This window comes from Zalophus californianus, chromosome 3, assembly GCF_009762305.2.
Source record: "Zalophus californianus isolate mZalCal1 chromosome 3, mZalCal1.pri.v2, whole genome shotgun sequence".
In the NCBI taxonomy this organism is placed as follows: Eukaryota; Metazoa; Chordata; class Mammalia; order Carnivora; family Otariidae; genus Zalophus; species Zalophus californianus.
Window position 1 is genome coordinate 188,758,045 of NC_045597.1, and position 12,126 is coordinate 188,770,170.

The following is a 12,126-nucleotide window of genomic DNA, read 5'->3' on the forward strand; positions in this document are numbered from 1 at the left end:
CAGGCAACCTTCCCCTTCCTCCCGAGGCCGCAGTTCCCATGGCTTTTGGCCCAGCTCATGCCCTCTGTACCTAAATGGCCTGCAATGTATAAGATCCCCACTGCGGTGCCTGGCACATAGTAGGTACTTACCCGCCTACCTTGTCTCCATCCCTATGGCGTGCTGCACTTGGGGTAGAGGGCCCCAGAGAGAATTAAACATAGAGCCTCGCACAGAGGTGTCAGCACATGGGCACTCTGATGGCTGAATGCCCAGAGCCACCCGAACTCTGCAGAGGGGCCAAGTCACTTCTGCCTTGGGGGGCAGAGGCAGCTTTCTGGAGCAGGGGGGCTTAGGGGTGGCAGGAGGAGGTTGCAGGGTGTCAGGGCTCAGGGCGCACCCTGAGACAGGATGGGGAACATTTGGGTGGAGCTTCCTGAGCGGGGTTCAGGTGGGGCGGGTGGTGTCAGGTAAGTGAGGTGTGGGAGAAGTTGGGGGCACATGCCAGAAGCCTTGGAAAGCTGGGCTGAGCTTTGAGTCTTTGAGGTAGAGGAGTAACATCCCGAGAAGGTCGGCGGTTGGGTGGGGCAGGGAGGCGGGGAGGAGGCCCCGGCAATGGTTTGAGAGAGGATGGGGGGCTGGGCTGGGGCCGTGGTGTTGGGCAGAAGTGGGGGGGATGTCAGTGGTGGCAACTTGGTTGTTGGACCCCAGGAGTGGTCTGCTCTGGTCCTAGGTGGCTTGCATGCAATTTAACTGCGATGAGGTGGTCTCGCTCATCCGGAAGCTCTGTGAGAACATCGGGGCCCTGGACCTACAGCATGATAAGGCCTCCGTCACCTGGATAGGCACCTTCCTCCAGATGCGGGCCAAGGAACTGGAGGACAAGGTGGCAGAGCCGTGGCTGGGCCACTTAGGGCCTGGGGCTGTCCACTATACCCAGGCTAGAGGGACAAGCAAGGGCCCAGCTACGCTTGCTGAGGTCTCCCCAAACCCTTGCTTGTAAAGAGGAGGTAGAAGTAGAGTTCTAGAATGAGAAAGAAACAAGGTGAACGTAGCCCAGTTAGTAGGTGGACAGTGGACTAGAGGCCCGTGGCTCGCTCTCCTGGAGCGTACTGCCTTCCACACAGAAAACCTGATCAAATCCAGGAAGAGACCAAATGATGCGCTGGCGGTTTAGCCTCCCCATCATCCAGTTGGGGAAGGGGCCCTGGAGGAGGGGTGTGCAGTGGGCAAGGGCAGAGGGCCATGGGGGTCCAGTCTGTGCCGGTGATGCCCGCCCCTCCCCAGGTGGATGAGATCCTGGGCGCCATCCTGGTCCAGCTGCCCGTGGTGGATCACCTGGAGGTGCGGCGTCTCCTCATTGAGGGCATCCTCCTGCTGGCGCACTACCACCAGGAGACTGTCCTCACGTCGCTCCTGAGGCAGCCCCTGCCCATGGAGAGGTGGGTGCCCTGGACAGGGAGTCACAGCCCCCTTTGCACCCCAGACCAGGCCCACCTCACCACCATGGACGTGTCCCAGAGGACAGGGCCCTCGAGCAGTGCCAGGTCTGAAGCTGGGATGGGTCCAAGCCTCTCCCTGCATCTCCTGTGGGAGGTACAGCCTCTGGGAACCACGAACCCAGAGCCCCAGCGTCTCAGTTCCGTCCTCTGGAGCTGGAGTCCAGATCCCGTAGCTTCTCACGAGTCCTGGTCATCCCCTCGGGACTCTGCCCACAGCAGCCCTTTCATTCCCTGCAGAGGACAGAGCTCCGGGCCCTCTCCAAGTTTGGGCTTCCCCAGGATACACCCGAGGATGTGGTCACCAAGGCCTGAGCGGGCCTCTGGAGGAGCTCCACTCTGTCCCTCTTTCTTTTCTTTTTCTTTCTTTCTTTCTTTCTTTTTTTTTTTTTTAAGATTTTATTTATTTGTTTGACAGAGAGAGACACCGCGAGAGAGGGAACACAAGCAGGGGGAGTGGGGGAGGGAGAAGCAGGCTCCCCGCTGAGCAGGGAGCCCGATGCGGGGCTCGATCCCAGGACCCTGGGATCACGACCTGAGCCGAAGGCAGACGCTTAACGACTGAGCCACCCAGGCGCCCCTACTCTGTCCCTCTTTCCTTCCACATGCGGCGGCCCTGAGAGGGAGGTCTCACATTAAAGCAGCCTGACCCCCTGCTTCTCGGTGTTATCTGCAGACGGCTGAGTCCCTGTGGCTCTGTCCCGGTGTCACTCAGGCAGCCAGCACGACCTCACCGGCCTGGGGGAGTGTGTTTAGGATGGGACCAGGACTCACAGAAAGGGGTGGGCAGGGGTCCCCAGACCAGCCAAGGCTGCCGAGGGAAGAAAAGCCTTGAGGCTGTAGGGGGAGGGACAGGTGGTGGATGTCACTCAGCATGCTGTGACACGAACAGAGAGGCCTCAGGTCAAGGACCTCAAAGGCTGCCCTGTGTGAAACGCAAGGCTGGCTTCTCATCAGGAGTGAGGACAGGGCAGATTGCTTGATCTGGTGGGGGTTAGTGGCTTTCAGAGCAGCGCTGGGGTGGGGGACAGTGTGCAGCATGGCCTCGGTGGCCGGGTGGTGCTGGCTGTCCCTGCACTGGTTAGCTCTCACTGTGTAACAAACTGCCCCGAGCTTGGAAGCTCAGAACAAGCCCTGTCCTCACCTCACAGGGTCCGTGGCCAGGGGTCTGGGGACGGCGGAGCTGGGGCGTTGGCTCCCCCAGGCTCATGTGGTTATTTCTTGCTGTTGCAGGCTGAGGTCCTGCTTTCTTGCTTCCTTACACCCCAAGGGCTTCTTCATGGGAAGCGGTTGCTGGTGAGCTCATGGGCCCACCGTCCATTCAGTTCCTACCACCAGGCGTCCCGCCACATGAACCCCCAAACTCACCTCCCTGCACCTGTGCATTTGGCCTTGTGGATTCACATAGGCTGCATGCACCTCTCCTTGTTTGATTTGATCTCAGTAGACTTGCCGCTTTAGCCCTTTAGAGCCCCCCCCCCCCGGCTCCCCACTCCCCTGTGCCTATGCACACGGGGCCTGTGAAGTCGCTGTCCTGGGGACCTTCCCTTCTCAGCAGAGCCACGGGCTTGGACTTGGGGATGGGGGTCTGCTTCAAACTGTCATCTGGCACCTGACCTCTGCAGGCCCCCCTTCCTCTTGTGTGGGCTACGGAGCTGAAAGCATCTTCCTCAAAGGTGTGTCAGGAGGAGGAGGTGCTTTGTGATCAGCCAGCCGCTTAGGACCAGCCTGACAAGCTGGGTACTTGGCAGCTGTTGCTGGATGGACCTATGAAGTCATCAGATAGGAGGCCTGGTGGGGACCTCTAAGGTCATCTAGCAGTGGGGCTGTGTGTCCGAGGGCGCCGTGGCAGAGGAAGGGAGCTGAGCACGGAGTCATGGACCTGGGTTCTGGTTATGTGACCTTTGGCAACGCACTCCACCGCCCTGAGGTTCAGCCTCCAGAGTTCAACCGCTATTCAGGGGGCTGCCTGGGGGTCCAAAGAGGCTCTTACCTGCCAGGGCCCAAGGTGGGAGACCCACAGTGGCTTTGTCTCCTGTCTTTGGTTAGCCACCTGACGGAGGTGTGGCTGGCTGTGGCAGAGAATGTGCCCTTTGCCCGGACGATGCTCCACGGGCTGATGGGCCGGCTGCAGTCGAGGTTCACCCCCAGGGCCAACGCGACGTCCAAAGCTGACATCTGGCGTCTGGCCGCGGTGGATCCTCTGATGGTGAGTCACAGAGGCAGGCCCCAGGGCTCCTTGGGGGCTCTGAGTAGGAGCCCCGATACCCTACCCCTTCTCCCTGCAGACCCTGTGCACCATCCACCTTCTCATCCAGAAGATGGATATGGACGACAAGCTCTTGGACCTCTTCCCAGACCTTGTGTACACCCTCCTGCTGCAGCTCAGCAGTAGCCAGGGGCCAGAAGCTGTGTCGCCTGTCCTGAAGACATGGAGACTGGTCCACACGGGGACGCTGCCCGAGGAGATCAATCTGCAGAGGTGTTCTCGACGGTGGGGTGGGGGGGGGGGGCACGGGGTGCAAGGCAGTGGGCCTGAGCTGGACGCTGCCTCTTCAAAGTCAAGGACCCCAAGAGTGACCTCCACCACCTCCAAGAGGACTTGTGGTCCTCTCCTGGTGGAGAGAAGTTTCTGGAAGCAGATCTTACAACCCTCCCTCACATGAGTCCAGCATGGTGTGGTTTTGTTTGTTTGCAGACGCACTCCCTCATGTGATCTCCCTTAGCCCCTTAAGCTAGGCCCAGCAGGCATGGGGACCCCTGTTTCTCCAACCTGGGTGCGGCGTTTGCCCCGCGGTGGGTGCTCCCAGCGGGGCAGTTTCTCTGGGCTATAGTTGCACCTTCTTCCAGGATCACGATCAAGTCCATGCAGCTTTTGTTCAGAAGACTCAACAATGAGCAGCTGGTTCACACCCTGGAGGAGCAGGGCGTATGGGCCCTCCTGCAGAGCAGCTCCACATTCCTGCGAGGGGTGGGCCTGCTCGCCAGGTGGGCACCCAGCCTCCCAGGCCTGGGCAGTGGGACTTGCGGGGCCATCGTCTTCTTGCTGGAAGGTCTAGGTCACGGCTGAATGCCTGGCTTCTGAGGGATTGCCAAGTTGACCCATGTTCCAGACTCTGGGACGGCAGCATGTAGGGCAAAGGGAATCTTTTATTCCAACGCTTTCTGCTCCAAGACAGGAGATGTGAAGTCAGAGGCAGGGTGGGGCTCACCCAAGGCCACACGGGGCTTCCAAGCTGGGCCAGGACGGAAAGCTACTTCCTGGGTCCTGGTCACTCATGAGTGGCCCTCATTCTGGTCCCTTTTTAGAAAAAATAATGAAAAGTAGGTACTCCAGTGACACCCTGACCAAACCCCCTTGGCGAGGAGGGAGAGGCCCAGAGAGGTTAAGGGATGTGCCCTGGGGGGTGCGTGCCCGCAGAGCAGCTCTGCAAGGCAGCAGCTGAGAGGCCTTCCCCACCCCTCGGCTGCATCCCCTCTGCAGGCTGTGCATGCGGAGCGTGGAGGGGTACAGGCAGCGACTGTCGGAGCTGGTGCTCAGAGGCATGGACTCGGATGTCCTCAGCTGCCGCATCAGCAGCACGGCGGTCTGCGTGGAGGTGAGGCTTGGGGCGCAGAGGGCTGGGTGAGCTGGGGCGGGGGCTGCTTGTTACCCCCCCCACCCCCAGTGCCCTGCCCTGGCTCCTCCAAGGGGCAGGAGCCCAGGCTCTGAGGGCCATCTGAGTCAAGGGGCAGGTGACTGTCCCACCCCTCGGGGGACATGAGTGATTCAGGGTGCACACTGTGGGGAAAGTGGTCCCGAGACCTGGGGTGCACAGCTAAGTGAGGCGTGCTGTGCTGAGTGCCGGCAACACCCAGGGGCCCGGATGAGGGCACCTTGGCTCTTGCCGGGATCGATGGTGCTGGGGAAGGCTTTGTGGGAAGGCCTTGAGGAGCCAACAAGGCTTTGCCAGGCGTGAAGTCCAGGGAAGGGTGGTGGTGGTGGTGACGGCCACTGGGGCCCAATGACCCTCCTGAGCAGTTGAGGCTCTTACAGGGTCCTGCCAGAAAAATATTAGGAGGAATTGTGTTGACTGCATGATTCCCAACATGCCTTAGGAGCCCAACATCCTCCTAGGGTGGGGTCGGCAAACATTTTCTATAAAGGGCTGGATAGTAAATTTCCTTTTGGGGTCACCAATTTGGTGTTTAGTTTTAGTTTGCTTTAGGTTTATTTAAAATGTGCGTATGTGTGCATGCATGCACACACACAAGCCAGAGGCGTCCCCCTTGGCCTGAGGTCCGGACACCCTGAGTGCTGGGAGCTGGTTGTGACTCTCTGAGTCCCGGAGGAGTGAAGTTCATGCCCTTGCCGAGACCCAGGGGGCCGGGCTCCTGCTCACGGGAGCTGCTATGCCAGGTTCACCGAATGAACCTATTCCTATAGGTCACGCTTACGAGGCTTTCCCCACACATTTCCTTATGAAGCCTCACAACAGCTCTGTGAGGCAGGCTCTGGTGTCAGCCCCTTCTTGCAGGTGGGGAGGCCGAGGCTCGGAGGGGTTCTAAGTGACTGGCCAGGGGCCCCAGCTGGAGCCACGCGCTGGTCCTGAGGAGCTGGGGCTCTGGGTCCTCTCCTATTCACAGTAGACAGCTCTGTGCATTGGATCTAGTCACACGTCCGGTCCTGTGGCTGAGAAGGGGGCCCACAAGGGGCATAGCTGTCAAAAAGTTCTCTTTTCTAGTTCATGAGCGACCCGGTTCTGTACCAGGAGAAGCTGCTGAAGCCCACGGTGTGGATGCTGGAGAAGGGCGCGGACCAGGAGGACGAGGCTTTGAGGGTGCTCTCGCTGCGGGCCCTCGGCAACATGGCCCTTGGTGCCCCCAAGAAGGTGCTGCGCCCGACCCTGAGCCCAGGGGCCCGGCGTGCACGGCCCGGCGGGCTGAGGGTCTGGGGCTGGTGTGTTCTGGTCAAGCAGGGATGTGAAGCAGGTGGAGACTGAAGCTCCTCGCGCTCCCCCTCCCCCTGCCCCAGGTGAGGCAGTACCGGAAGCTGTTGCTCGAGAAGTGCCTGGACTCCCTGAGGGAGCCCGTGAACACCAGCGTGACCTCCGAGGGCATGGAGGCCCTGGCCAAGATCCTGGCTGAGCTCCGGGAGGGAGACATGGGGTCCTCGTTTGGCATCATCTGTGAGCATTGCAGGGCCTTCTTTGACAACGTGAGTCTAGATTACTGCCTCACTGGGCCCTGGCTCTCCGGGTTGGGGGGGGTTTCCCCAAATGCCTCCTCAGCCAATGGCTGAGCACTTCTGCCCTAAAGAAAAGGCATGCTCTGGGACAGAAGGGGTTGCAGGTTTGCCTTGGCGTCGATGCATCCGCTAGCTGATCGTGGGATCTTGTGAAAGAACACCAGAAACTCTTGCTCTAGGACTCATGGGCCCCCTCCCCCGCTCTTAGGGTGTGAGCTTCCCCTTTGAATTCCTTGCAGCCTACAGCTGCTCTTCGGGCGCCTGTGAGGTACTGGGCAGGCCCTCTGCCAGGCGGCGGTGTGCGCTCACCTCCGACTCGGCCCTCCTCTGGGGAAGAGAAGGTCACGGCTGCCAGAATGGTGCCCAGTCCCGAGAGCCCTGCAGGAGAGCCTCCACGCTGGTGGAACGATCCAGAAGCCTTGGCAGGGGCCAAGGTGGTTGGAAGGGTCCACGGAGAGCAGCTAGGGCTTTGTTGGGCTCCCTGCGTCCCGGATTTCAGGACACGTTTGTGCATCTCGGCCACAGGAGAGCGAGCTGCTGCGTTTAAAAGCCTTCGTCTTGTTCGGGAAGCTGGCGAAGGTGGTCAGGAGCTCCAAGAAGCACTTCTTCAAGGAGGAAGTGAGAAGAGCCTGGATCCCCCTCATGCTGCACTGCCAGGACCCCTGCCCGGACGCAGCCCAGGTAAGACGTGCCCTCCCCCCTCCTCCCTCCAAAGTGTCGGGGCCGCTGGCCCCCAAAAGGAGAATGTGTGAGGGGGTCTCTGCCCCGCCTCCCTTGGCCGGCCCAGTTCCCCATGCCAGGCTGGGGAGGGGGCCGTTCAGACAGCCCGCAAACCGCTCTGTGGGGGCACACGGTGTAGTTTTCTTCTCTGGTGGCTGCCTGCAGGCATCCTCTGCCCCAGCGCCCTTCTCTTCCAGTGGATTCTAGAGCTTGCCATCGCTCTTGGGTGTAATGACTCGGTGACGCTTAAAGCTCACCTTAAATCCCTCCTCAGCGGCTCCCCGGGGGGCAGGCCAGTGCTGGGGCTGCTGGGGGTGGCGAGGGAGGGGTGCCCGGCCTGGCCCTGCACACCGCGGTTCTCCTCCCGACGGAGGCCCATCTCCTCTGCTGTTTGAGCTCCTCCCCCAGCTCCCACCTGTCCGATGGCTGCCCCTCACCCCGTGCGGGCCCCTGACCCTGACGTCTGTCTTCTCTCTCCCCGTCTTCCTGGGGGGACTGGGGAGGGACACGGGGAGGGGGCTGAGATTAGGGGCTGTTCTGCCGCCTCCCAGTGAGCTGTGGGGTACTCAGCAGCTCGTGCTCAGCTAGCGCCTCGGTCTCCGGTTCTGGGGTCCCACGAATCCTGCGGGTGTCCACGTGGGGCGGGGTGGGACGGTGGCACCCGTAGGTTGGTGAGGGCATCCCTCCCGACTCCCGCCAGGCTCCTGACCCCAACATCCTGGAGGGGCGGGTCCCAGGCAGGGCTGCCGAGGGCACCGAGGTGCTGGCCGAGGGCGCAAGTGGGCTACATCTGCCCCCAAGGGGTCTTTCGTAAATGCACACACAGCCACTATATAAGCTGGCAGGGCTCCGGTCCCAGGTACCCTTCTGTGGTTTCCTGAAGGTTCTCCAGGGCTGCCCTCTGGCCTATCGGTGGAACGTCAGCCCTGCCATGTGAGCCCCCTTGGTCTGCCTGACGCCCTCCCTCCATCCTCGGCCCGGTGTCCCTCCAGGCTTGCATGGCCACCATGTTTCAGTGTGTGCACTTCTGGGGCTGGAAGGCCCTGGAGAGCAGCTCGGGCCGAAGGGACAGCAGTGCGGCTGATGAGATGACCGTGTTCCAGACAACGCTGTGCTCCATCTTGGTGAGGAAGCTGAGGGCCATGGGCCTGTTGGAGGTTGGCCGCTCTGGGGCTTGGGGTTTAGGGTCGCGGCTGCCGTAGACTTCCGACCCTGTGCTCACCTTCTGGACGTGAAGCATCAAGACCAGCACCTTCCAACAGAGCCACAATGCAAACCACATACCCGTACATTTTCTGGCCGCTACGTTAAGAAAAGCGAAAGAGCTGAAACCAAACTGAATAATAGATTTGACTCAACCCGGTGGATCCAAACCATTGTCATTTCAAAATGTAATCAATGTACAAATTATTGGTGTGATATTTTACATTTTTGAGTTTCTGTCATCAAAATGCAGGAGGCTCTTCATACTTAGTTCAGACTAGTCACATTTCAAGTGCTCAAGGGCCATATGTGGCCAGTGGCCACGGTATTGGACAGCCACGCCATTTGCAGACAATATCATCTCTCCTCTGGTCACACGGAATGTAACAGGAGTCTGAAGGTCCTTAAGTTGTCCGGCTACTAATTTGCTGTGTGGTGCTGGGATGAGCACTTGCCCTTTCTGGGCAGACCCTCCCACATCAGACAGATGGGAACACACTCTGTGAGTAGCCGATCTCTAGGACCTCATCCTCCATGGCTCTGTCCATCCTTTGTCTTTTGCAGACTCAGAAAAAACCTGCTGTGCTCTATAGCTTCTTGCTAGAAACAATGACCTACGTTAATAGTAACTTGCCAAGGATCAGAATTTCTGCCTGCAACCTGGCAGGTGAGTGGGGATGTCTCCTGATGCGGGAGGGACATTGAGGGCCAGCCCCGGACCTGGAGTGGGAGGGGGACAGGCAGCAGGGTAGGGGCCAGACTCAGTGGAAGTTCGCTTCTCTGCGTCCTCTCCCACTTTGCTTCACACCTGCCTGATTCTCAATTAGGCATCTTCAGTGGAGTCCTAAACAGTTATCTCAAAAGGTAAAACAGACTGTCTCGCTGACCTAATATTTGTGTGATGAGCATTTCGCTGGCTCTCATTTTAGGAATTATTATGAAGCAGATGTCTGCACATCATCTGAGAAAACTGGACTTTCCGACATTAAGGAATTGTAAGCAGTAGAGGCTCACTCATACCGAGCCCACTAACCTCATTTGGGGAGCTTAGAGAAACCGCCCGGGGAAGAGCCAGCCGACCCTTCCTTGTGTAATCGGGGCACGGAAGGACGCATGGGCCTGCAGAGGGCTTTCCAGGAAGACAGCTCTTTGGGCGTGGAGTCCTTTCGTGCCCCGTGCCTCCGGCCCGCCTCCCCATCATAAATATTTACGAAACGTTTCCACCCTGATTCCTTCCACTGATCCCCACGGCGCTCGGGTTCTGTGGGTGATCTTTCTGTCCCTGGTAGAGGAGAAGTAGTGGAAGCTCGGATGGGGGGATGTGTGTGCAGACACAGCTCCACCTGCCATCCTCTGCCTGCAGACACGGGGTTCCCCTCTGCAGCCCACGTGAGCCCCGTGCTGCACAGGTGGCTGGGGGCAGGGGGGCAAGGCCTCCCACCAGCTCAGCCGCGCAGGGTGGGGGGCGCTGCCACGCCAGGCCCTGATTCTCTCCTCTGCGCTCACTCTCAGCTCTCCAGGAGCTGCAGCTCGACTTGGATCCTGGGGTCCGCAAGGCAGCCCTGGAGACTCTCAAAATCTTGGATACATGTAGCCAGCACCCGCTTTTGGCTTCCTCCGGAGGACTTTGCTAGATGGTTCGAATGTAAAGTGTAAACTGCCTCCTCCGAGTGCCAAACCAAAGCCGCACCGCAGCAAGGCAAAACATTTTTAATTTAGTTTGTTAAGAAAAGCATTGTTCTAAAATAATCAGCATCCCTTTCTTTCCTCCCCTTGAAATAAACCTCCGTTGCCATTGGGAGTGCAGATTTCTGACTCTAAGGTGACAACACGCCAGAGCCAAGACAGTGGGGCAGAGGGAGAATTTGGACCCAACGCTTCCCCGGAGTGTGCGTGTGTCCAACAGCCCCCTCAGCCCAGAGGGTCTGAATCCACCTTGGTGCAGTCCGCTGCGGGCATCGTGCCAGACGGTGAGGGGAGGCAGGCGGCTGTCCAGCCTCGGCCCCCCAGAGCCCCACCCTTGAAGGGAAAAGAGGTGTCTGCTGCCAGGGACTGTGACAGGCATCCGAGTAAGGAGGGCGGCAGCCAGGGTGCAGGGGTGGGGGGGTGGCGGCGGAGGAAAGAGCTATGGGACATACACGCAGGTGTTCTCCCCTTGGTGCCCAAGCAGAACATCTCCAGATGGTTCCTAGACCTAATTTGAAAAGCAAAGATGCAAGACAATAGAGTATTTTTAATCCTGAGACTTGTCTGGTTTTCTCTAAAAAGTTAACAGCAGATGCCAGAAAAAATGAAAGAGTTAAGCTATCTGACTCAGTTAAAATATAACTTCTGTACAGTAAGATGCCATAAAGTTAAAGGACACGTCACAGATGGAAGAAGTTACTTGCAATTTATACAAAACTACATTGGTTTGTATAATCAACTGGGCATCCAGGATATACCCAGATCAGAAAAAACAAGGCCAATGAGAGAGTCCTGAGAGGACACTTGAGAAGTCAGTACCCCAGAAATGCAAACTGCAATACGTTTCACACCTCCGCCCCCTACCCTCCGCCGCCCTCCCCAGAGTGGCGCCCACTTGTGGCAGTAATGTGGGAAAGGGGCTCTCTTCTATTACTGGACAGAGCACTAACTGAATAGCCATTTGGGAAAGCGATTTGGCAATAATTAGAGAAGTTGAAGACACACCTATCCACGACCAGCTCACCTCCAGATGTATGCCACAGGTAAACCCACGTATGCACTCAAGGGTCGTGGCTGCACGCGTCCTTAGCAGCAGACCCAGCAGGACTGTGGAGACCAGCTACCTAGACTCTTGGAAAACAAGACACCCACACCCATCAGCTCCTGTCCAGTGCAAACACCTTGTGGTGAAGCCAAGTTGCAGAATACGTGCAGTACTAAACTGTGCGTGTTAAAAATACAGACCATCCCGGGCGCCTGGGTGGCTCAGTTGGTTAAGCGACTGCCTTCGGCTCAGGTCATGATCCTGGAGTCCCGGGATCGAGTCCCGCATCAGGCTCCCTGCTCGGCAGGGAGTTCTGCTTCTCCCTCTGACCCTCCCCCCTCTCATGTGCTCTCTCTCTCATTCTTTCTCTCAAATAAATAAATAAAATCTTTAAAAAAAAAAAAAAAAAAATACAGACCATCCCACATACAGTCTATGGAGTCCTTTATCGGCAGATCCTATAAATTACCCAAGACCCATGCCTGAGCTCATCTACCTTGCCTTCTTCCACTGGATGACACCCAAACCCCTGACATTCCAGCAGTGAGGCCTGGCTGGGCCAGAGAACAGTAGCATAAGCCCGCTGGGTAGGAGGCGGGAGGTGGGGGGGGGCTGGGGGGGCGGTGGGGGTATGAGCAAGTGCTTCGTCAGGGACGCCGTGTGGCTGCAAGGTTTGGGACCATCCCAGGACTGTCTGACTACAGCACGTTTTTAGCCAAAAACATTAAGATGTTAGGAATTACTTTTCAGGGGTGAGTTAATGTTTC

At 58.4% G+C, this 12,126-nt stretch overlaps 1 protein-coding gene across 2 annotated transcripts in view; it reads left to right on the forward strand.

Annotated features, from left to right (window-relative positions):
• The window catches only part of MROH2A (maestro heat like repeat family member 2A), a 42,903-nt gene extending 32,481 nt beyond the window's left edge, over positions 1 to 10,422 (forward strand). For both annotated transcript variants that reach the window (XM_027590118.2, XM_027590119.2), the window contains exons 30-42: positions 713 to 865; positions 1,267 to 1,421; positions 3,528 to 3,687; positions 3,767 to 3,960; positions 4,329 to 4,466; positions 4,963 to 5,077; positions 6,203 to 6,349; positions 6,493 to 6,675; positions 7,231 to 7,386; positions 8,418 to 8,549; positions 9,193 to 9,295; positions 9,558 to 9,623; positions 10,141 to 10,422. In XM_027590118.2, the coding sequence (XP_027445919.2) occupies positions 713 to 865; positions 1,267 to 1,421; positions 3,528 to 3,687; positions 3,767 to 3,960; positions 4,329 to 4,466; positions 4,963 to 5,077; positions 6,203 to 6,349; positions 6,493 to 6,675; positions 7,231 to 7,386; positions 8,418 to 8,549; positions 9,193 to 9,295; positions 9,558 to 9,623; positions 10,141 to 10,262 (1,824 nt within the window). In that variant the 3' untranslated portion in view covers positions 10,263 to 10,422. The remainder of the gene's footprint in view (positions 1 to 712; positions 866 to 1,266; positions 1,422 to 3,527; positions 3,688 to 3,766; positions 3,961 to 4,328; positions 4,467 to 4,962; positions 5,078 to 6,202; positions 6,350 to 6,492; positions 6,676 to 7,230; positions 7,387 to 8,417; positions 8,550 to 9,192; positions 9,296 to 9,557; positions 9,624 to 10,140) is intronic.
• Positions 10,423 to 12,126: the final 1,704 nt, after the last annotated feature.